Raw genomic sequence first — 25,937 nt, forward strand, 5'->3', positions numbered from 1 at the left:
ACAATTGTATATAATCTAAATTTTGTAACAGGACTAGCTATATAAATTTATGTAAAAATTTATATAGATATACTCCAGTTACAAAATTGACAATTTTTATTACAGTAAAAACTGTTAAATTTTTATAATATTGTAATATTTTAAAATCTAAATATCCAATTTTTATGTCTATAATGATTACATATCAATTCTAATGATTCGGCTCAAAACAACTGCAAATATTTTTGCGATTTTATTTATGAAACTAATTAAGCGGAAATGCAAGGATCTTTAAATTCATAGTGTAATTTATGTTAATAATGAGATTGAGGCAATCTAACATATATATAATGTCAATCGCAAATAAGTTGTATATGGAGTATGGAGTACTTATATAAACTCTTAACCTATGAGCTAAAACAATTTTATCATATGTTTTTTATAAAAATCCATCAATGTTATTTTTTTATTTGCCAAATGTTATTTTTTATGATTGTATCTTAGGTTGTAATTAGTATAAATTGATACAAAATTAAATAGATACCTATTTGAAATGATAATTATTTATCAATTATATGACAATGAAATTAAGACATACACAGGCATATATATGTATATATTTTTTATTTTGAAAAATTTTGTTGTAGTTATCTTGCTTACTAAATAATTATTAAATAAAAATAGAAATTATGCATATTAAATAGCAATATAAAAATTTGACAATACACAAAAATACACATTCTTTAATGATATTTTAGAGATACATTAGAAAGATGATTTTTTATATATTTTGAATTTTTATATATATTGAATTGTTATTGATTTTTGCAAGAGATTACTATAATATTCTGGTATTTTCGGTATTCTTGCAACGCTCTCCTCCAGTTGGTAGCGTTTATTCACAAAACAGAAAGCTATGTTATCTTCTCAACGTCGATAACTCGATAATTAGTTTGTTATTTATCCTGTAAAATATTTTTTCATAAAATGGATAGTTTATTATATAAATATTTTGTTTAGGTATTTGTCGATGTGATTATATCATTAACATAACTTATCAATATAAATAAATTTATTTTTTTTTAAGAATTGACAATTTTTTGGACAGTTTTATCATTTATTTAATTATTAAATAAATGTTTCATTAATTATATTATAGAGATAATTATTTTTTAAAATCCTCAATTTTTTATATGCAGTACAAAAATATACGTATATTAAATTTATTAATAAATTAATAAATGTAAGATTGCATTTTTGAATTAAAATGTTCTATATATAGAGACTTTGACAATTAATTATGTGATATATATACATAATTCTTTAATTTTAGTGAAAATAATATATGATTTAACACGCATATATAATTCTATTATATTTTTTTATTTCGCGAATGATATAATGACATTTTAATAATGATGGAAAAAATCTGTTGAAAATTTTATCATTAAAAGAAAGAAAAAGAGTTATATTAAAATTATATTATAAATAAAAAAATATAATTTTACAAAAATTAAATTTTACGTACTTTAAATTTTAGAGTTAATATATGCACGACAGGAAAAAGTGCTTGTCTTTAGAATATTTTAATGAAAAGTATTGTATATATAGCATAAAAAAGTTATAAACAAGTTATGTGATGGAAAATATTAGATTTTTATAAATATTCTGTGAAAAATTTATTTACTAGAATCTCATTTTTTTGTATTATGGGTTTGTTGTTTATCCAATTTAAAAAACATTATTAGATCCGCAAATTAAGAAATCCGTTTTTCCCTATTTAATGTTTAGCGAGTTAAATGAATACATTAAAAAAAATGGGAGTATCATTCGCTCATCTTTTAGCTTGATCGAAAATATCACGTTTTGATGTAGCAAAGTTGGCAAGTTCAGGAAACTTTAATATATATCTTTCATAAGTGTTAAGGATTTCACCGCAACTTTTATCGTGCGAGAAACTCATTTCTCACATCGCGATGCGTGCTCAGGGAACAAGGAATATAAGATGGCAAACGAGAAGGGATAAATTATTAATGATGGGTAGAAGGACATTTATATTGGCTTAATATGCAGAGAAATAGGTCAAATATTAAAGTAATCGAGCAAGTCGTAAAAATCTTCCTAATAATTTTTTTATCTTTTTATAATAATCTCTTCGATAATATCTTAATGATAAATTAGTCCAGTCCATAGGATGTATCCAGATATAAAGAAATTAGATTTTTTTTTGAAAGATCAATTACAAACCTCATAAGATTTTCTCTGTATTAATTTTTTTGCAATTTTATATTAGATAAACTCAATAAATTTCTATTTGAATGAATTTTTATTCGAATCTCAATCACCAAATTTTATATACATTAAACATATTATTTTATTAAATTCTGTGACAATTTTAAATGTTATAATGATAAAATAATACAATTTTTCATTTTATTTATAAGTTATATAAACTATATATATATATATATATATTGTATATGTATGTACACGTATGTCTCGTTAACTTAATTTAAGAAACTTTTTAAAATACTTTAATATAAAACAACAAATTTTTTCTAAAATATTTTGATAGATTATTGTAGAATGAATAATTAGTGGTTTCATGTTAAATTAAAATGGCAAAGAATTTTTTTATCGTAGATGTCAATGATTCAAGCTGTCACAACTAGCTTGTATATTATTATGGAAAATTTTCATGTGCTAAATTTTAATAAATTTTTAGTTTATTGATAAATATGATATAATTAGATAGATGTACGGCTTCGATTATTTCCTTTTACGTGCAAGAGTCACGTTGTCTTAAAAATTGTCCTCACGCAATCATTCGAAAATCTCAAACTCACCGGCTGTATGCCACGGATGATGATAGAACTTGACTTTAGCGGGTAACGCGACGGTGGCCGGAATCGAGAATTGTAGACCCGATGCTAGAAGGTGCACGAGAGTGCCAACGAAGGTGACTACCCAACCCCATCCTCCTTCAGGATAATAGTGCCGGCAAAGTAGTCGTCTCGCTTGCACCCGGTGGCTGCCATCGAGCGGAACAGCCGCGATGTTGTTTCTATCCCCGTTGTCGCTGATTTCCGTCAGATAATTCTTCTCCTTCAGGAACGAGTCGTCGACGGAAGCGGTGGCATAGCTGCCTCTACCTGCCGTATTCAGCAGCGGCCAGGATCGCGCACGGGATATCGACATCACGAAAGGGAGAATGACTCCCTTGGTAGCTAGGTGCCCGTATCTAGGTTGTCGCTCGTGTATACGACGTTCGTATGCGTTTCCGTCGTACGCATCGATGTTGCGTACGGCCGCGCGCGTTCTGTCAAAAGCATGCTGCTGCTTGTCGTCCAGACAGCAGCGTATGTTTCTCTCATGCGTTTCTTCCTCGCGACAGCTGCACGCCAACGTTTGCCGATCCGATGATGTACGGAGCGCGCCGATTATATGTTCGATATCGCGTCGCGGTATTTTGGAAAGTCGGGAAAATGGTATTTTTTTGGCGTTGTTCCTTTCTATTAGTTTAACGTCTTAGCAATTATTTTTGCTTTATATCTAGATGCTAGAAAACGATTAGATGAAGAAAGCTTAATGATAGAAATAGAGTTTTTCACTCTTAATTTATTATTAATTAAATTAAAAAGATACAATATATTTCTCAAATATTGTCATATTTTTTATTCATTATATTAGAAGTCTTATGATTTATCATCTATTAATCATGTCATTTAGCTATCAGTATCAGTTATCAGTAAATTTCTGCTAACGAATGGATGCTTAGATCTCCACGATACTAATTCCTTACTTTGATATAAAACTCGAATGACAGAGGATGATTGAAACATTTTTAATCACTTCTAAAAAATCAATATTTTGAGCTATATTTAGTAATAGAATCTTTTCGATATTTTTTTTGTGTGCGTATTAATTCAGATTTGATCGCGTTATCGAAATGAAGAGTAATGAAACGTGCTTTGCCGTGGATAATGCCACTGTCGATTTCGGAAGTTTGGGAGACAAGATTAATTATATAGTTTTGTTCGCGATACGTCCGAGTGTCAAGTAAAATATGACTGAAATACTTTTTCCTATAGGTTGTTGCAATGAATTAATTTAGCGAATCTGCCGAATCAGCTGTTATAAATTATCGCATGTATAGTCTTTGTATCGCGAGATCGATCCATTGGCTGCTTCGTTCTTGTTAATGTACGTGGACGAGATCGGGTTCTCTAAATGCTCGATTTTAATAAATTCTCAGCACGCGGGCTTCTCTCATTGTGCAGCATCGCGATTTATTACGTCTATAAATGCACTGCTTGACAGCCTCTGCGCACGTTTTCCCCGCCGTTCTTTAAAAGCTTTCATCGTTTATCGAACGAAGAACGAATTATCGTACTAAACTTTTCAACAAAAACAACGTTCTTTTTTTTTCTATTTGTCATAGTACTTGAATAAACAGAGTTAGTGAATATTCATTCAGATTGAAAAAATAATTCTATGATTTATATTTATGTATATTTATGTATATTTTTTGCAGATGATGTTTGAAACATATTTAGAGCATTCTCTATTTATTAATACAGTTGAAATATTACGGTACAAATTTTATTTATAATAATTATTAAGAATATATTAATACGGAAACGAAAAAATTCGATTATTGGAGCTTCAATCAATTTCAAGTTTGATTCGAGCTTTAATAATTAATTTCAATTTTTATTTACACGTGTATTCACAAATGACATTATTGACATTTAGAAAGGGACAAACGCTGAATTAATATCTCATATAATAATTCATGTTTTCCGTAATTTTTTTTAATCACATAATAATGTTCAAAGAATTATAATAATTAAACGAAACAAAATTAATACCAGCATCATTAAAACATAAGTTTTGCGTCGATTGTGAGTCTTATTGTTTCTTAACCGAAAATCGTATAAAATTTCATGTGATTGTAAGATTTTTGGAAGTAATTGTATTCGAGACAATATGTAGCTCTCTCAGATGACAGACTATTGCATGTGTCGAATAACGCTTGGTTGGGTTCAATTTCGAACGAGAGAGTAACGAATGCGCCATAAAATGATTACCGAAGTCAGTTAATGGATTTATTTCTCGTGACCGATTTACGGTTTTATGTGATCGCGTAAATCCACGGTGAGAGCGAGCTGTGAGCGAGTTTCTCGATCGGACGGATTCAATGCGATTACAAACACAAGGAAAAAAAATGAAGTACATATACGCGAAAAGAATTAAACGTATAGAACACGTTTTTATTAAATCGATTTGAAAATCGTAGAAAATATTTCGAGAAAATTAACGTTGTGCGACTCGAATTATAAATAGTCCTGCGATTGAGATGAAGTAACGGACTAAGCGATGTAAGGTGATTGCTGCTGAAGTAAGACCGGCGGATTTGAGGAGCGTAGGGTTTCGCGCGCTATCGTCGACTGATGCCACGCTCCGACGAGAGACAGGCTCTTTCCCTGTATCCCCTCTGTACCCTCATTCGCTTCGTAGTTTCCTTCGTCGTCTCTCGAGCACCACCACCACCCATCACCACCACCACAACCACCAACATCACCACCACTACCCACCATCACCACCATCACCACCATTACTTGGCGAAGACACATCGCCATTGCTAATATCGTTGCATCGTCTTGCAAATTTCACTGTCCTTGCATCTGTACTTTTTAGGTATTTCTCAGAAGAAGGTATATGTGTAGGCAATATTATCATTGGTATCTTATAAAAATCGGTATCTTAATAAAAATTCTTTTGCGTTGACCATAATATATGAATTTCTGTCAAACACAGATATTTTCTATTGCATATACAAATTATTCTTAACTGAAGATAGAAAACGAAGTAGTACTTCAAGTCAGTCTCTCTTTCTCCTTTTTCTTTCTAATTTTTCGTAAATATAGTAGTAGTACATATATAATATATTTTACTAATAAAAAAATAAAAATAATATATTTTATTATGTTTCTCTTAATTTTCGATTATTTCTTGCCGCGCGAAATATTTATTGAATCTATCATAGATTTTTGTAAACTTTTCAAAGCACGCAAAAAAAAAAAGAATTGGTTGGGGTGTATAAAAATTTTTAGTTGACAAATATACAGACAGCAACAATATGACAAGAAAGATGTACGATTCTAAAATAAATTTCTGAAATTCATATCATTCCGTAAAAGACGCGAGAGTGAGAGACACGTGCTCGTAATAGCGACGCTGACTCGCGACTTCCGCTGCCGAGAGGCCGGATGCTTTAAGTAAAGTATCTTCGTGTGACGGGCATCCCATAAAAATGGTGAAAATAAAAACAACTGAAATTAAATCGCTAATATTATAAAAATCGAGAAAGAAAAAAATAAATTAGCGAAAAACCAATATAGATTGTAGGTTTTAGCATAAATCAGTTTTTTTAGATCAGATTAGATTTGATATTTTCGGATTGTGGGTTAATGACCTATGGCGTACGCTCGATTTAAAAGATACAAATAACCATGAATTGAAGATTATTTAAAATTATTAGCTGAAAATTTAATTTTAGATAGTTTAAATTTTCAGTATATTACCTATATATAAAAGAATTTAAGACCAATATATTATTGTGTCATATTATTCAAACGCGCGCGTGCGCGTTGCAAAATACCAAACTCATCGAATTTATATATTTATTTTATTTAGCAGTATATTTTTCATGTTCGAGAAACCGATCTACGTACAAATCTTTAATTTAACATATGTGTATGTACCTGTTCCGTGAATGCTATTTTTGCCTTCGTGACTTCGACAGTAACTGGTGGATGTCGAGCAGAACGTCGCGATCGCGAAAAAGTGCGAGAAACAACGAAAAAAATGCGTCTGTCACGCGTCATCGGCGTCGTAGAGTCCACGAGTTTAGGTCGACAAATCCGGGAAGCATCCACTCTTCTCCACGGCAGGCTTCAGGTCTTATTGTTAGATTTCGAGCTTTATGGACGCTCGGGACGACTTTGTGAAAGTAGAGGCGGAAAAAACGTACCCTCGGAAGCTTCATTCGTGTGTCATGCGTTCTTCTTTCGGCGCGCGGGCCCCTTTCTTTCATGACCGTATTATGGAGACATGCGTTGCGAATGGTGTATATAAATTTCGCGGCGTAATTATACCTTCGCGTGTATACGGTGACATATATGTCAGTTCGTTTTTGTTGTCGTGGCAGACCATTTGCCCCCGGTATAAACGTACATCACCGCCGGTGAGTGTTCCTCGTAAAGTATTCCGCTTAGTTCTTAAAGTGCCATCGGCACGCATCTCTGACTCATCCCGCGATCAAACGCATGTACGATCGGTGAGTCAATCGTCACTGATTTGGCGATTGGATTAATGAAATTTATGTCGGTCGTTCGGATTTTTGATGGCGCGAAGGGGTGAAACAATAAATTAACTGACAATGAGTTTCGTAGGTAGTATACATAAGAGAGTTGTTACTAATTTTACTTACAATTAGTCATTTTTGTCAGAAGTGAGATATGTAATTAATATTTTTTTTATTTAATTAAAAAATTATAGAATTTTTATACATTCTTACAATATATATTTTATTTCTACTTTGCTGGCAGTTATTTTAATCATTATAACTACAAGAAGCTAATAGGACCAGCAAAAATAATGTCTTAACAGAGCCGGTACCAAGTCGATAAATTGCATATTTCTCAAAGACTTCAGGAATTTTCCTCTCGTAGAAACGTAGGAATATTTGTTTTGTTGAATTCTATACTGTCGACGATCTTAGACAGATTGCTTGAGAACATGATACTGCTAAAGCATCTACATATCAGTTGTATTTTCTCATATCTTATCGCGCGATTCCTCAAGCGACGTACTGAAACAATATGAATACTGTCAGATACGAGTTACGAATCGACAGCAAGAAAGTTGTGCGCGAGTTTTGCAAGAATGCAGGCTTAGTGCCTGTTTTCATAAATTAAAAGTACATAATTTTATTATAAAAAAAAATTCGCTCTCGGAAAATAAAATTATCGAGAAGAAGCATTCGTTGTGAGAATCACTTTCAAATAATTATAATTATAAATATAGGATTTCGTTAACTCTGCAGACGCACTTTGAAAATAAGATTTTTAATGTTTTTTATATTTCAATGATATACTATATATTTCTTTTAATATACTTTTTTTGAAAAAAATAAAGACCGGATGGATGGCGATAAAAATAATAATTAATAATTATATTTTAAGACTCGTATATTCTCAATCATTGCTCATTGTCAGCTCTTTTCGTTGGCAAGTATTATAGTCGCTCTTGAAAAACGAAGCTTTCGAGTGTTCGCCAAATCTGAAGAACGGAGGTTCGTACTCACGTACGCGAGCTTCGATCCAGTGGTTTTTTTCCAGACCGGATCAGCGGAAATGCGTATAAGAACTGCGGGTGTCTTCGATGTGCGTATGTATAGAACAAGTATATAGAGGCAGTTGGATAGAATGGAATTTCTCTCGGAGGAATTTGTCGGATAGGGTTCATCTAAAATCAAATGAGACTGGGATTAAGTGTCCGCGTCGCAGAATAGTAGTATAGGTCCTACGTGTACCTATATGTACATACCGCGAAATCGCCGATTTGGACGGTTTACATTGTTATGTATTTCGTTTCCTCGATTCGCTGCAACGACTCCAATTATGTCGATGGAGAAAAAATACATTTTGCCGGACGCCTTGCTTTTCTTGCATCGGAGGTCATCCCGTTCAAATGTACTTTGATAAATGCAAAATCTATAATTTTAATCACGATGTGATTGATAATTTGTACATATGTTACGTTGTTGTTGATGCGATTGTGAATTTCTATTAAAAACTTTTTTACTTTGAATTTATTACTAAAATAAAAGCACAATATATATAAGTTTTTTTTTAAATAATCAAATTATATTATTTTTGTGATCACAAAATTCATATTTTATTTAGCGTGAATAGAAATTTAATTTTAGGGAATTAATGCTTGAATTTTTAAATCTAATTAATGTTTGAATTTTTAATCTATTTAACTCACATATAGTAAATTAAAAATTTAATTCTTGCTTTTTTCATACGTGAGAGGATAAAATTTTGAAAAACAAATTAAATCAAAAATTTTTGAAATGATACAATTTGATAAAGCTTTTGATATTATAAAAAATGAACGATATCTATTATTGATTATCACATTTGTGAGATTTGTAATGTATTATTTATAAAAAGTATTTGTAAAAAAAACTTGTAAGAATTGATATGGTACCAGCGTTGTGCTTGCAATCGTCGTAGAAAAAAACGATATTATTCCGGGAGGATACCGAGAGAAAAATGTTTATTACACGACGGGCACTATGCCGCAATGGCAGAGGAAGAAGAGAACGAGGGAAAAAGTGCATGCGTACGATAAACTCGTTGCGAGGACCAACCGGGAGGGTACCACTTTCACCGAATGAAAGTAAAACTTGATTCAGCAGGCGCGGTCGAGTGAGCATTGCGACGATGTCATCGTGGACATGCTTTCGGATGTCATTAACCGACCTCGCCGATTCCATTTCATTTGTCGTCTCGTCTATGGCCGGCATATTCGCGAACTATAAACTTTTGTACATAGAAGAGAGTCACTAGTTTCAATAAAGTTTTACGAGAACGAGGAGGGAAGAGCTAGCTGTTTTTATATTCGAGAAAAAGAAACGTATTCGCTGAAATGAATCAACAGCATTCGCAATCTTAGAAGTTGCATTTCGCGAGATGCCCAAATTTACGACGACGCAAGCTACGCGATCGTATCATATCCTATGCGTGTGTATATGTACGTTTTTGTGACAGACAGAGATGGTTGCAAGTTCGTCAATTTAATATCTATCTAAAATAGTACCGTAATTTTGTATTTTTATTGATATAATTTTTATTTTCGCTGAATTTTTTACTTTTTAAATTCTTAGAGCATAATTTGGAATTTTCATAGTTTAATTACAGTTTATAATCTTCATAGTTTAATTATAGTTTTTGCACTCTTTGATGAAACTTGTTTGAACACACATTATTCATATTTTACTATTTATATTTATGTAATTAATATATTGCGTTCTATGTTATTGCATTCGAAACATTATCCCTTTAGAGATATACTAGAACAACACAAGCGCGCGCCATTCTTCGATTTTATGTTAAAAAGAATGATATTAAAAAAAATAATAATATAGTTTGTTTAAACTCGGTTAAAAAAAAAATTTTTTTTTCATAGAAATTAGTTAATTAAAACGTTAATTTGCTAATTAAATTTTAAAATAATAATATAATAAAAAATTAAAATAGTAATATGTTGTAAATAATGTGTTATAATTTATAATATCTTATTCTTGATTAATATTTTTTGACAGAAATCAGCTGATTAAAGCATTAATTTGCTAATTAATTTTTAAAATAATATGTTATAAAAATTATAATAATATGTTTACCCTCCTCTCTCACACACACATGATATACATAATTTGAATATTTTGTTTTCAGATCAATGTGTGTGCTGTGTACTACAACTTCGCTATTGCACGTATCGGTGAGTGAGAAATTGTTTATTTCGATCGAGTGTTAAAAGTATTATAACATCTCTTTTTAAAAAAGGCATGTTAAATCCATTCTCGCAAGTATTGTTGCATTGTTTCAGTGATGTTTATCATTGCTTCAGCCTCGCGGAAGAGATGCAACAATACTTGCGAGAATCGACTTAACATGCCTTTGAGAAAGGGAAATACATATTTTGAATCGCATTCGGATATATTTAAGGATTATATTTATTTTTCAATCTATTTCATGTTGCTTCTTAATTTTACTCAAGTATGAAACAAGAGTGATGTATGTTAAATGTGTAGGCACGATAACTGATACGGTTCTTTTGCATATCCGTCGAGTGTCTGCTCATAGTCATCCGTGACTACTAGAGAATGCATTTTAATTTTAGCCGACTCTTTGTTCCTTCGTACTCGCTGCTTTTTGCAAGCATATTGTTCGCGTCTTCTTACACATTTACTATTTTACATTTGTTACATTTACGACTTTCCAGTCGCTGGTTGCATGCTTTTGTGGACTTTATATTATCTTGATACAAGCCTATCTGGTTTTACGGTTTTTATTAACGTGCACCATCTATGAACATTTTTGGTTACGTTACTCGAGGTCTCCTATTTTCTTGGTCGGCATAGTAAGGCTCAGATAATTATGTGTCGCATAATTATGCAAATGTCTCCCGCTGGAATATGTATCGATAAAATTAGCAATTCAATAACTTAGTTATGATGAATTTATCACTTCTAATACGTGTCAAGTGACTACGATTTATATTTGCCATTTCGTATATATTTAGACGCATCTTGCGTGTATAATGATAAGCATGAACACCGATTAATTATGCAATAATTAAATAAATGAGAAGAGAAGTAGTATATAATAAATTATTTCTAAAAATAATCTTTTCCAATCAGAGTTATGAAGTTAATTAAAATTGATATTTGTTTAAAAAAAATATAAAAGTAATATTTTTTATATATATGTATATATATAATATATATAAAAATAATTAATATATAAAAGTTTTTAACTGATTTTTTATCATTCAATATAACGTAAGCAAAATTTTGCTTTGATTTTCTTGACTTTGATATATAATCGTATTTTCGGAAAGAATTTTTACTTTATCCATGTAAACTTAACACTTTATTTTTAACAATCGTATATTTAATAAAAATAAGGTGCCAAATTTTACGTAGATTTTTATTTCGTGAAGATTTCTATAACATAACACGATAATATCCTTGTTTGATCTGCAAAGTATACATTTGGAAATGTAAATTTTCACACTTTACACATTGGCCATATTATATTGTTACAAATATTCTATCTTTACTTTGGATTTTACCATATCTATTTCCTTCCGTCAGACAGTCGATTTTAAAAGGCAAACGTAGGTGTGATTGCATACAGCAAACTATGGTTATCTGCTAATCTGAAGTACTTTGCATTCACGACGGCCGAGACACATTTATCACTGCTTATTCGCGCGATTCGGCAGAGTGAAGCGACGTATGCATATCGATTTGTTCGACGTCTGCGTCTCTTAGATCATTAATCACGCTCGCAACAAGCTTCTCACCTATCCTCGCGATTCCTTTTCGTCGTGCGTCGAAAAGTATTCGAGTCAGGCATCGTTAACCGTGATAAATTTAAAGCCTTGACAGATATGTCACCAACAATAAGTAATATATATATCTTTTTTATTTATTTTTCTCTGAAAATTTTTTTTGTTTATATGTATATTGAGATGATTAAGTTTTAAAAAAATTGTTAAACATATATCTTGTACACATATGTATATAATATTTTATATTTAGATGCACTTAATTTTTATTTAATTATATTTTTGAAATATTTGACCAACATTTTTTATCTTAATTGTTATAAGATTAATGCTTTTGATATAGCATTCTCTATATAATATATTTCTCTATACTATTTATATATTATATGATTTTATATACTCATACTATATTTTTATACTGTATAGGAAAGAATCTATACTATATACTTATATATTTTAATTTTAGATCGTATAGATAATGAAGAAAATTTGCTCATTTAAGCATTAATTTTTGTGTACGCGACTGTTTGTTATGATGGAGATCTAGATGATTAAATTTAATAGTAAATCATCTTAATCTTTATTAGTTATCTATATTAGTTTGAAAAAAAAAAACAAAGTATATTACTGTCAGCACTCTAGGGACTATAACCATTTGAGAATCTGTGTAACATTACCGCGTAGAACATGAAAAACAAGTATGTTTCGTGCTTATACGAGAGACTTTCGTTCTTATGTGAAATTATCTTTACTCCCCAGACAGATTTAAAAGCAGAATGGAGATCATAATGAAACCACTTGTATCTATTGCTTATTTGGATTACAGTGCACAATGTTAAAATTCTTTAATATAATGTTGTGAAATTCCACAAATAATTCAAGCTTGAATAAAATAAAAATATTCTTTTTCAAAGTAGTAGTTGATCATGAGTTAATTATAAATATAAAATATTTGGTACATATTTCTTATATTGAGTTCTTTTTTGATGTTTAACGAATAACAGTAAAATTTATTAATTAACGATTATTGTAAAAGCGAAAAGTGAAAAACTTGATATATTTACTGTCTATATTTTTTAACGATTTTCAAAACAATAGCATCAGATTTTCTTTAATTGTTATTGATATTGGTTTGGCTATAGATATTATATTAATTATTAATTTAATAATTTTATAAGTATTTTTACGAAGACAAATAAACACAATGCTACTGATATAAATATTTACTAACATTTCATATATAAAGTTATTTGATTTTATTGATATTAAAATTTTAATATTTATTTTGTATAATATCACATACATTATCATCGAGAGTATAACTTATCCAATTAGGGAGATGTGTATTCTATCGAATAAAGTATGGTTTAACTTCATGTGTGCATATTACAAATAAAATTTTTATATAAAGCGAGTTTAGACAGATGAAAGAAAAAGAGAGAATGTTAATTCACAATTTGTTTTTTTTTTGCAAATACTTGTGCAAAGTAAATTTTTTTGCTAAAAGTAGATCAACTCTTGATAAGCATACGTAAACATCAAGTTGTCGGTAAGTTAGTATAAGTTGGTAAAATAAAATCTGATCTATATGATCACAGACAGACTTAGCTACTTTATTAAAAAATGATTGATATAATATCAAGATTTTATAGATAAGAGATAATATAGGTATATATAAAATCTGATTTTAATAAAGCGATTATGCGCAATAATTTTCAATATTTTGCTAAAATTATCGCATTTATGCTATTTATGAAAAATATATTAATATAATAAAATTGTTAAATACTAAAACTCAAACTGTTCGAATTAAATGTGCATCTGTATATTTACTATATATCTACTTGTGAATGGGTCAGAATTATATATCTGCAAATATTATTGGAGCGTAAACATGATCGTACTTGCATGAAGGCAGATTAAAAGTTTGGAATTGCTAGAATTAATCCGGGAAGCCAGAATTAATTCGCTACCATTTATTTCATACCGCTAGATTTGTTACAATCGATTGAGCATGTACCAAACACAACGTATATATCCAATAATTTCCTCAGAATTCTTAAGAGGTTTTTATATATGCGACCAAAGTTGCTAGTTTTCGTAGTAAATCTCTCTTGTAGGAAAATAATTGTCTCTGATGCTTGCAAAATTATTTGCCTCACGTACACAATTTTTTCAAACGCGAAATTCAACGAAATGACAAGTTACCTAATGAGAATTTATGTTTTGTTTTATGAAAAGATGATCGTAAATAATAATTTATTGGTATAAATAAAAATTGGTCAAAGGCAAATCAATTTAAATAAAATTCGATTAAACAAGTATTCAAACGAAAACTTTATTGAAAGAAAATAAATAAAACAAAGAATTTTTTGTTCTCAAAGTCAAATATTCTTTCTAATAAAAATTCTTTTGTTAAAATAATTTTCTTTTCGATGAATTTTTTATTTTTGATTTGATAAATATTTTGATGAAGTGTTTTCGAATAATTTACTATTCGATTAAATGCTCCGTGCAAATTCTCGGTTTGCTCCGCTTTTCATTATAATATTCAAATTTCCATCTGATTCAATGCTTCTTTCGACAAATTATTCGCGATTAATTATGAGTCGTGTATTTGTCATGATCAATTTTAAGCACATTAATGAAATTGTAAATGTGCAACAGTGCATTTATGCATTAGAAATTTACAAGGAGTTTTTTATAGAATATGTTAATATATTTCTAAATTAAAGAAATAATTTTATGCATTGCATTGTACATTTCTTTTTCGTTTAAAAGAGTGAATATTTTTTAGTAAATTGATATATGAATTACCTGAAGCAGTAATGATTTTTTTATAAATAAAGCACTGAAATTCATATAAAGATATAAGTTGCAAACAGAGAAATTTATAAGCGCAATAGGAAAATTTAAAATATTTTCATTGAAATAAATTACTGATTATATATATTTATTATAACGCCATATGTTATATACATAACAATTGTTCTCGACTATAGATATAACTTTTTATTGATAAAAATATGATATCAGATTTTTCGTATGCATGGTTTTAGATTTTAGATTTTTAGAACGTTTTATTTCTCATGAATTATTTTTTAATGATAATATGACTTTCGATCAAATAAAAATTGATTTTCTTTAACGAAAATGTTGAGGAAAATTCTTTATTTTAATTTTTAAATTTTTAATATATTTTTATAAATAATCACATATGTCTTTGTAATTGATCTTTAAATTAGAATTCTGTCAAAGTAAATTTTATTTAAAATTATTTGCAGAATGTAATTTTATAATTTATTTAATTTTTTAAAAAGTTCACAAAAAAGACTTTCTTTTTCAACAATTATTTTTAATTTAAAAATGATTGATATCTTGACATTTTCGCTAAAAAAAAATGAACTTCATACAAATTGATCCAAAAATCTTTTATCAGAAAATAATAGACGAAAGAGATATTTGTATATTACATCAGTATGTCATTATGAATAATATTGTTTTCAATATTTGAATTAATTAATTAAGCGTTCGAATATGTATGATTGCTAATCTCTTGGCGACATAACTAATACATCTGTGTCATGTTTACGTACATGTGTGCGAACGCATGCTCCATATAACAAATCGTATATAAGATAAAGGGAAATCTGTATGTCGCTGCGATTTATAGCAGGCGAATACCGCAGTAGACGACAGTTGCTGCAGGTGTATCGAATCAGTTACACGGCGCATGTCTTGGCCCGAGGCATCCTCTCTAAAGATCGCTGAAAGTTTCGTGGAGTTCTGTCACAATACGAGCAATGTATCTTTTGACCGGATATTAATCGACATGGGTAACGGATTTCGCATATTTACATATTAACGAGTATCGTAATGTGACGTATTATGCTCTCATCGCGCATCTCGATTACTCATTCGACTGTGATTGATTAGTTTCTGCGTGGAAGAGGTCAGTTCTTCGGTCTTCTCATGAACGCACGTTGTCTCGACTAGATTTACTAATTATGACGTGGAATGAAAAATGCATTCAAGACACTCGTGTCTTGTCATATTATTTATGATATACGGATGTGAGAGAAAGTTTTTTAGGATGCGTCGTTAAAGCCCCAAGTCTCAAGTATAGTCTTTAATAATTTTTTTGCGATTGAGGCACGCGACAGGAATTAATCCTTATGCATAATTTATGATCTACATACATTCTCGCAACACATTTGACGCTAAGTATAACACGGCCTGATTCTGATGATAGTTTCCTTAATGCGTTTAATGTCAACATGAGTGGTTAGAGAAAAACAACGTACGTACATTTAAATTAAAATAAATGTATGCATAATTGCAACATAAAAATATAATTTTTACAAATTGCAATTTCTTTACACACTTGCTTATTGTTATAAACAATATACATATATATGTATATATTATGTATATTATTTATAACAATATATCTTCTGTATATGTGTGTATTCTATTATACGATAGATGCATATATACGAATATATGTATACATTATATATGTCGCAAGCTCTCTTCATAAATTCAATCTTTTTACGAGTAAAAGTTTAGCCTTATAAAACGCCATCATACAAAGAGATACCGCACATTTTGTAGAACTTAATTTTATACAAAGTTCGAAATATTATTATGTTTAGCTAAAGTTAATCTTCAGACAGATTAATGAAATTTTGTACGTCATACCTGCGTTTTGAATTGTCTGCTGGAATTGTGTCATCGTCGGACTTATCAGCAAGCTGGACGCCAATTGCAGGCCATGAGAGACTATATGCACCAGAATCGTTACTACGACAATGACGCATCCCCAGCCACCTTCTGGATAATAATGCTTCTTAAGCGTGATTTTCTTTCGAGCGTTTATCGCGGTCAAGGAGTCGTCCGCGTTCTCAGGTTGATCGACTAAATTTTCAGATTCGCCGACGCTCCCGAGGCCTCCCTCGAGGATTAGTTGTTCGGAGAATCGCCTTCTCATCATCTTAGGTGTAATTGGAGTGGCACTGCTTTTACGGCCAGTAAATGCAGCATCAGCATTCGCTTCAGCATTTTTTCCGCTGGTGGTGAAACGCGCGAAGGATTTGCCAGCGGATCGGGATTCGTTAAGCGCTTTAATATCGGCGGGTGCGGAATTGTCGCGGTGAAACGTGGCGGATGATTTCGCGCGGGCTGTTGTCGTCTTTAGAGACGACGCTTGCGGGCGAGTTTTGCTCGCGATTGGTTCCGCAATACTCGTGGCACCGGTGACGCTTTCGCAATTTCTGATTGTATCTCCGACGAGCGATTGCTCGGAGAGTTCGCGTTTATCTGGACGGTCGATCTTGCAGGTGCGTAGCGAGTGCGTTTGATCCAGGTATCGACGATACGGGATCGGACCGGCGGCGATCGAGTGCCGTCGCTGAATCGTCGTCGTCATCCCGTTGTCCCCGGTGTCGTTGCAGCAGTGATAAAGGCTGCCGGCCGAGTTCCTGCCGGAGGACGGTGGCAGGAAGCTCTGGCAGGTCGACACAGAGTTGCCGGAGTCCTTCCGTCTCGCGCCGGCTCCTCCCTGAGGGAGGAGAGCGGACTCTTTGGCGAAGCAGGAGGATGCGGACGAAATCTTCCGGCGTTGATACAGGCACTGTGCGCAACGGCATCCGGAGAATTGCGGCACGAAGCAACGACATCGCATCATGCGCGATAGAATCTCCGGGTGCGCCAGCAGCAACTCTGGGATCTCGATCTCGCTCCATGATTTCGCGATGTCGCCGGAAGACTCCCTCGTCCGCTTCGAGACCAGACTCTCGATCGACCAGCCGCTCTCGGATTCCGGATTGGATATTTTACGCGCGCTGCACTCGCGTCGCCGGCAGTAGCGCGTTCGCGTTGCACCGTCATGATGAGGGTAGGATTCCTCTTCCTCCGGTTCGTCGTCGTCGTCGTCGTCGTCGTCGTCATCGTCGTCGTCGTCATCTTCGTCGAGCGAATTCTCCTCGCTCATAGCCGCGCTATAAGAACGGCGACGTTTGCGATAAGCAGCTTCCTCGCACGGCAGGCTCGCCGAGTCAGCTCGTTCATCCATTTCGCGGTTCGTTTCTTACACTTGTATAATCGAGGCGGGTGCCTCAGCAGAATCGGATCTTTGTATTAGGAAAGCGAGGTTTGCGACCAAGTCATATTACATTCACGCGCCGTTGCTTTACTTATCAGAATGTCGAAGGGATCGTGAACAATGCGATATTTATCGTATATAAATTTATTCTCTTTTATAAAAAAATAGAGTTGTAGTATGTTTATCCTCTTTCTCATCTGTTTCCAAATTAAATTCAATTTATATAATAGATCTCCTACAGTATGAAATAACAATGCACTTGAACCACTTACACAATTAAAATTGAGAAATATTTTATTTTTTCAATTCAACGGGTCGACATTTATCTTGTTATTCCAATTTTTACTTTTGTAGTTGAATTTTGGATGCAAGAGTACTTGTAACCGAAAATTGAACTAGGTATTAAGTTACACTAACAGCATCGGTGGATTTCCAACGAGGACTGTCGTTTATCGTGTAAAATCCATTGTTATTTCGCGATGCTCCGCACGCGTGAAGCCGAACGTGAGTCGCACGACGCGTCTCGACTGTCGATATTTTGTCCTAATTTTTCTCGCACGTACGTTTCACGATGTTACGCGGTCGAATTTCTCCGCTCATATGCATTAATTCTAGAAATGGTGGATGAACGCGAAAAACGTGTCTCTACCTTTTTTTCGAGGAATAACTGACAATGGCAGGAAAAATGCGAAAGTAATTACATATATATAATTGTTGGAGAATTAGAAAATTTTTTATCTGTTAGATGAAAAATTAACATCACAAAAGCTTTGACTAAAAAAGAGAAAGATACTACAAAATTATATAATACATATTCTACGAATTCCGCGAACATAACAGAACAAATAAATTACAATTTGTAAAAACTTGACTTGTAAAAAACGCGCCCGCAGTAAGAAAATCAATGCACATCCGAAGTATTGCACTAAGTTGAAAATAACTTCGACCTCAATTTTGACTACAATTGTTGAGTTTCTTTAGAAATGGTAAACATTATTTGCTTCTGACGTAATAGCAGATTTCGTTCAAGACAAGATTTTTACGATTTTATTACTAAAGAAGTTTTGTAAACTTGTATTTCAGAAAGGGAAGGAATTTATATTTTACAATTTATCTTAAAATTATTATCTATATTTTACAATATATCTAAAAAATTTAAAATTAATTTTGAATATTTGCGTTCTATATATAATTCATGTAAGATAAAAGTGCCATGCGCTTATATCTGGATCTTCATATTTTTTTGTGATCTTTAAATGCGGATATTTAAACTTTCAGCCATGAACATATGTATGTACATTTAATATATGTATATATACATTCCATATTAAAAGTTTAGATATTCGTATTTAAAAACAAAAAAAATACGAATGTTCCGATATAGGTGCATGTCCAAACATTGGTACTTTTACTTTACATAAAATAAATTTTTTGATTAGATTTTTTTAAACAAATATTTTTATACCATAAAAGTGCTGAAGACTATTATATTATACGTTTATTTTAGGCTTATTGAGAATCTGTTAAAATTAAATAATTAGTAATTATAGTTAATATATATTATATATGTGTAAGATAACATCAATAATTTTTTGTTTTAATATCTTGATTTTTATTAATATAAAAAGAGCATATAGAATATAAAATTCATATAGAATATAAAATAAGATAAAATTTATATATAATATATATTAGAATTTATATTATTAAAGTAGTTTATTATCATTATTCTTCTTATTATTATTATTACATATTATCATTATTTGTTTGTACAAAATGCAATAGAAAGTAAATAATCGATATTTTATATAATGCAATTTTATATATTTACTTTTATTAAAAATTACGGACCACAGGTGACAGTTATGATAAGTAGAATCTGAAGCTCGCGTGTTGATTGAAGATCTGAAGGGTTTTTCGCTTTTCCATCTCTTCGATTCGTTCTGCGACCATCATATCTCTAGATATCGCGAACACATTATTTATGACCATATTTGAGAGAGGGGTGAGTGTATAGTTACATAAAAGGTGATCAAAATCGACAAGGAGACATATCTAGGTCAGAATTAGGATACTATCATCGAAATTTATCTTCTAATGTGATAAATAGTATGTTATTATTTTTCAAGAAAGTAAACATTATGTGCATTAATATATGTGTGTGTAAGACATAAAAATATATAATGCATGAATTATATACATATATATTACGCGACGCGGTAAAGACATCAAGTAAATAAAAAGCGACTAGCCATGCTATTATATATATATATATATATATATATATATATATATATATATATTCACGACATATCATTGAAGCGCTAACAAATTATCCAAAATATATTAAACGTGTTTTTTTAATTAAAATACTTTTAAAATTAGAGCCGCGTAAAAACAAATTTTACTGTATTTTTTTTCTGCGCTTTTTGTACGCATGTTATAGTATTTGGCGGCGAATTTCGAGTAATACGATCCGCTGTCATTCTTCGAAACTCAATCATTTTTTACAAACAATTAGTGATCATTAGCTTGTTTGATTAATTAACTTTACGATAAAAAGTTCTAACAATATAATATATTTTATAATTTATTTTATAATTGAGAGAGAACATTTTAAAGCGACAACTCTCGAGCGATCGGTAGACGGAAGACGGTAGACGAAAAGAGTTGCAATATAGATATGCTCATTTTTTTTGGAGTGTGTAATTAAATTAATTATATTATTTATATATATTATTATATATATTATATTTTATATATATAAAAATTTACAAAAGATATATATGTATGCATATATATATCTTTTATTAATATACCTTTCTATAGAATTGGCATACTGCAATTCGTTTTAGAATTTGACGAATCTTTTTTTTTGTTTTATGAAATTATGGTAAACCAAAATTTCCATAAATGTATTTGCATTATATTTGCATTTATAATTCATAATTAACATATTGAATATATATATGCGTATATCTATGTCATGATGGTTATACTGATTATTGGCACGGGATATAAATAATAATAATAATAGAGAGCTACTTAAAACGGTTAGATATAAATGTACTAAAAATTGAATTTATTTATCGTATTACGCAAGTTTTTGAGCTTTTCTAAAATTAATTAATATTTGATACGTGTTAAGAATATCTGATTCCTTACCTGCACTATGCAGTGGAGGATGTCGAAACTTTCGTTCCGCAGTGGTATGCCAGCATCCGGGCGCGGCGAGTTGAAGACCCACCCCGATAAAATGCACCAGCACCGAACACGTGACAATGACGTATCCCCAACCTCCCTCGGGATAATAATGTCGCTTGAGAGTAGCCTCCTTTCTAAAGTCTATAGCCGGTCGTGTTGGCAGCAAGCCGTCATCGTTATTTTGCCGATCCAATTTTTTGCCGTTTGCATTTTTTGCCTCTCCGATTAAGCATCCCGCGTACCAGATATCTTTATTTTGACGTGTATCGTGCCCTTCCTTTTTCTCGCGTTTGATCGAGTCATCGCGTCGAAAACCGTGCGCTTTCGCCGCCGTCGCGTCGTCCTTTTTTTTGCCTCGCGATGGGGAACGGAAGGGATCGATTTGCGAGCGGAGGAGACCTTCGGACGTGCACTTTGGACAGGCGTGATAATCCCCTTTCGACGAGAATGAAACGGATGTCGCATAATCGTCGTAGTCGTCCACCTTGATATGCGGCGGCGATGACATAGCCTGTCTCGATGAGGATGCGAGCGAAATGGCAGTCTGACACTCCTTCCTCACCCCATCCGTTTCTCGTGTTTGTGAATTATCTATTTGCGCGATGCTGGCTGCGTGTAATCTCTCATCTGCAACGTTTACTATTACATCAAAGGCGTTAGTCTCCGCGAATGAAGGAGATTTGTTTGTTAGTCGTGCGGCTGCATTTACGGGACATGACTCTTCCTGGACGTGTTTCGGAAATAGCTTGGCGATATCCGTCGTATCCGACGTCGTTCTCAGTAGAGATGCTTGTTTAATGTCTCGTGTATTTTTTACTTCGTCGTTCTTCGCGAAAAAATCTGATTTACATCTTAATTGATCTCGGAAAATATTTTCTTCTAACACAATAACAGCGTTTTGATGAATTGCAGGAGTCTCGATTGATGAAAGACTGCGTGGCATAAAATATCGGTTGGAATTTTTCCTGCTCTTCGACTCGTTATTTATTACGTCAGATGAATTTTCAGCGGTGCTCGTGGGTTTGTTATTTATAGACGGTTTTCCATCGATTAACCTTCGTTTTATCATCACAGACGCGATTCCTTTAGAGGCGTATCGATCTAGGAGGATGACTTCTTCCAGGCAATCGGATTTGTTCGAAGTTTGTTCCAATCGATATACCGTTTCGCGGCTAGTTGGGATAATAGTGAAGGCACGAGATAAAGGATCGATACGCACCTTCACTGTTTTCGGTGCTCGTTCGGGCCAGGAACTGCTATGTCTCATTTTGTTCCGTCTGCGTATCATCGTGCTATGCCAAAAACTTTTACGGATTTTATTTAGGTCTTTAGGTCACTTAGACGCGCGCATTGTATCCAGAATAATCCTTGCCAGTGTAATCCTTTAGCGGACAAATAATTCTTATTCTCGAGGATGATGAGGATACGGCGATCCGCCTTATTAAAGAGGCGGTTTGTATTCGGGCGAGAATAATGGGAATTATAGTCGATAAAAAAATCCGCCGTAAATACTTAAGTGTAATTTGCGAGTAAATCGCTTTCTCGATGCAGTATATGCGCAGAGCGCGCACACACGTGTATTCTTCGTGGTAATTGTGCATGTTTTATAGGTGTCACCGGCGTTTACGACGTTCACTATATATGTCCACTAGAATGTGCGCTTAAAATAAACCAAAGTAAATCTGTGCGCAATATCAGATAAATTCTTTCAAGATCTTTCGCGAATATCTTTTTTAGCTATTTTTATTTAATTAAGACGAGTGTTTAATTTTTGAAAAAAAATTTGATGTTTGCGACGAAGAATATAATAAAGTAATATAGTCGTCGATTAAAAGTTTTCGCGAGTGACGTAAGTATAAGTGCCGATGGGTGATTGTAAGTTGCACGAGATAATGATCTGTTGAACATTCGATGATGGAAAGATAACTTCCGTGGTGCAAGCGATCCTGGCGAATGCGCCAGGATGACTGTTACGCACGTGCTGCTTATTCGCGATCAACCCTCTCTCTGTATTCTCTCTCCCTTTCTCTCTCCCTCTTGCTTTCGCGGATGGCAGGCGCATGCTTGCAACTATCCGACGAATCGCGTAAGCTGCGTTCTCCAGCTTTTTTGTGTTACAAATGTAAGCACTCGTGTCGCGTGCTCATATGTTATTATTAAAGTTTATGGCGCGCGCATAATTTAGAATACTTCCTGCGAATTTGTAGATTTAGGTTTTGATCAAGCTCTTAATATTTATATTTTACGCCAACCTTTGTTCACATGCAAAAAATTTTCTAAGCTTTTCGCGTACAGAATAAAATAGATAATGAAGGAGTAACATGATGAGAGGCTAATTTACGTACGAATAATTCTGAAAGAATGATGGCTAACAATAAGTACGTGAAACATATTAAAAAATATAATTTTGTAACTTGAAAAATAATTTTGGATATTTTTATTTTTACTTTTTTCCCCTTAATTTTAATAAAACAATAATAATACTAAATAATTATAATATACTAAAGCGTTTAAATTCTTTCAAGCATTGAGCATGTTATCAGTTTGTTTGACGATACTTTTACCCTCTTATAATGTTTAAATCTCTCATAAAAATATTCTGTGTAAATATTTTATTTTTCTTAATATTTTAATAATCACAATTAAATGTTTTAGTATGCATTTGAATTTTTTTTTGAAAAATTACATATTTATAAATAGCATTCTCTTTCAATATGTTTTTTATTTTTTATATATCGCTAGTAAACATATGGTCGATAAAGTCATAGCTTAGACAAATTCATTGGCTAGTGTGGTCGATTAATTTAACTACCCTGTATTCGCTTTCAAGTTGCTCTTCTTTATAATACTTCAGCTTCTTTTTTCTTCCAATCGCATTGCTTAAAACAAAATAGTATTATACGCTGTTTTGACGTTGAATGTCCCAATTTGTTTCACGATGAGAAATTGTAGTCTCAGAGAGAATTCTCGTTAACTTCAACGAATAGAGTTGTCTTTGCGATAATATTGTACCCCATTTGCCTCTCATCGTGCAGTACCTGACCTATCTTTACTTGTGTAATCGGTCGGTCGCGACGAACTGCGGAAAGCGTATATAGCTATACATCTAAGACAATGAGATACGACTTGGAATGGCGTCAAAAAGAAGGGTGAATTTCTCAATGAGAAAAATGGCACAGAATTTATAGAGGCAGCAACGAAAGAAAGAGAGAAACCGATCTTTCGAGAAAAGCGACCTGGATTTTTTTCGAGAAAGGGAAGGAAGAGAAAATCGTAAAAATTCGCTCGCACGATGGATTATATCCGAGGTTGATGCTCAAATAGGTTTGTTCGATGGCGCGTGTCTGTAATAATACGATCTCCCGCGTGTTCTCCTCGAGAATAACAACTCGAGAAGTTGGCGCCTGATCGAGAGAGGGTGTCGCAGCGGGGGGAGGCCAGGCGCGCTCGACTGGTGGTGGAGACATTATTACCGATGATATATGCGAATTCCATGCGGCGGTTTGCGGGTAAGAGAGATGAAGCTTCCGTCGTCGTTGCGGCGTCGTCGTCTCGTAGTCGTTGCCGTCGTAATATGAAGCGAGAGACAGAGGGATGCGGGCGCGTTCGGTAAATACGGTATGCCGATAAATTTAGGCGGGCACTGTGAACGCGTGCAGCTTCTCTAAACGCGTTCTCTCTTAAAGTTCGCGTGATTTATCGCCGCATTAATTCAGAATCGGTCTTAGCTCCGGTATCTGCCAGCGGGTGGCGTATGTAAGCGACAACGTCGTGAATTTTATCACGCGTTGTCAGACGGACGCCTTCACGCCTTTGAAGGCTACTTTGTTAAGTGGAGCACGGCTCCTTGTCCTCGTCGTCGTCGTCATCGTCGTCATCGTTGTTCGTGTGCCGCGAAAATACATATTTCGCGATCGAATTAACGCATCTCGCACGAGGCACTCAATAGAGGCCCTCGGACGTGACTTTGAGCGAGATTACTTCGTCAGCTTGGAAAAAACATTGTAACTCAAACGCTACGAATATAAATCAGTAAAGAGATACGTCCGTTAACGTACACGGGCTGAAGGATATAATGAGATTTATGATGGATTGGACGTTCCGCGGCGGAAATTTTAATTCCCGAAATTGTGTGCACGCTGCGGGAGCGTTAACTCATTTATATCCTACATTCTGTGCTTTCGTAACGTGTTGCACCGATCGTAAAGTCCGCACGATGCAATTGGATTTAATCATGAATATGGAGCAGCTACTTGCATAATTAGATTGTAAATATATTTTATAATGCAACTATGGCTAAAAGAATATTTTTATTAACAAAATTCAACTTGTATAAGCTTGTTGAATGAGAGATCTGTGATTTATTAAAGATGTTCGATATTTTTAAAAATATGTTGAATAATAATTTTTGTATATAAAAAAAATGTTAAATTTCTAAAGGTTACTAAAAGTAGGACTGCCTTGAATTCTTATTAAGGTAGAGTGATGTATAAAAATTATA

The 25,937-nt window shown here is 32.8% G+C and overlaps 2 protein-coding genes and 1 long non-coding RNA gene across 3 annotated transcripts in view; 1 reads left to right on the forward strand and 2 right to left on the reverse strand.

Annotated features, from left to right (window-relative positions):
• Positions 1 to 18,336, reverse strand: part of LOC145936632 (uncharacterized) — a 52,577-nt gene extending 34,241 nt beyond the window's left edge. The window contains exon 1 of the mRNA XM_083038990.1: positions 16,831 to 18,336. Coding sequence (XP_082895116.1) covers positions 16,831 to 18,202 — 1,372 coding nt within the window. The 5' untranslated portion in view covers positions 18,203 to 18,336. The remainder of the gene's footprint in view (positions 1 to 16,830) is intronic.
• LOC145936648 (uncharacterized) overlaps positions 1 to 25,937 on the forward strand; it is a 203,161-nt gene that overhangs the window by 27,654 nt on the left and 149,570 nt on the right. Inside the window, exon 4 of the long non-coding RNA XR_014425421.1 lies at positions 10,509 to 10,554. This is a non-coding gene — a long non-coding RNA (uncharacterized LOC145936648). The remainder of the gene's footprint in view (positions 1 to 10,508; positions 10,555 to 25,937) is intronic.
• LOC145936644 (uncharacterized) lies at positions 20,089 to 23,406 on the reverse strand. The gene is made up of 2 exons (XM_083039023.1): positions 21,398 to 23,406; positions 20,089 to 20,192 (listed from the first exon to the last, which is right to left on the reverse strand). Exons 1-2 carry the CDS (start codon positions 22,722 to 22,724, stop codon positions 20,185 to 20,187), a joined length of 1,335 nt encoding a protein of 444 aa, XP_082895149.1. The 5' UTR covers positions 22,725 to 23,406; the 3' UTR covers positions 20,089 to 20,184.

This window comes from Prenolepis imparis, unplaced genomic scaffold (genome assembly GCF_030444845.1).
Source record: "Prenolepis imparis isolate NDT839.2.m4 unplaced genomic scaffold, iyPreImpa1.0 SCAF_5, whole genome shotgun sequence".
Taxonomy (NCBI): domain Eukaryota; kingdom Metazoa; phylum Arthropoda; class Insecta; order Hymenoptera; family Formicidae; genus Prenolepis; species Prenolepis imparis.

What these genes read in the sequence shown, in the direction of transcription:
- LOC145936644 (XM_083039023.1), bottom strand. Translation starts at nt 22,724, where the DNA reads ATGATACGCAGACGGAACAAAATGAGACATAGCAGTTCCTGGCCCGAA.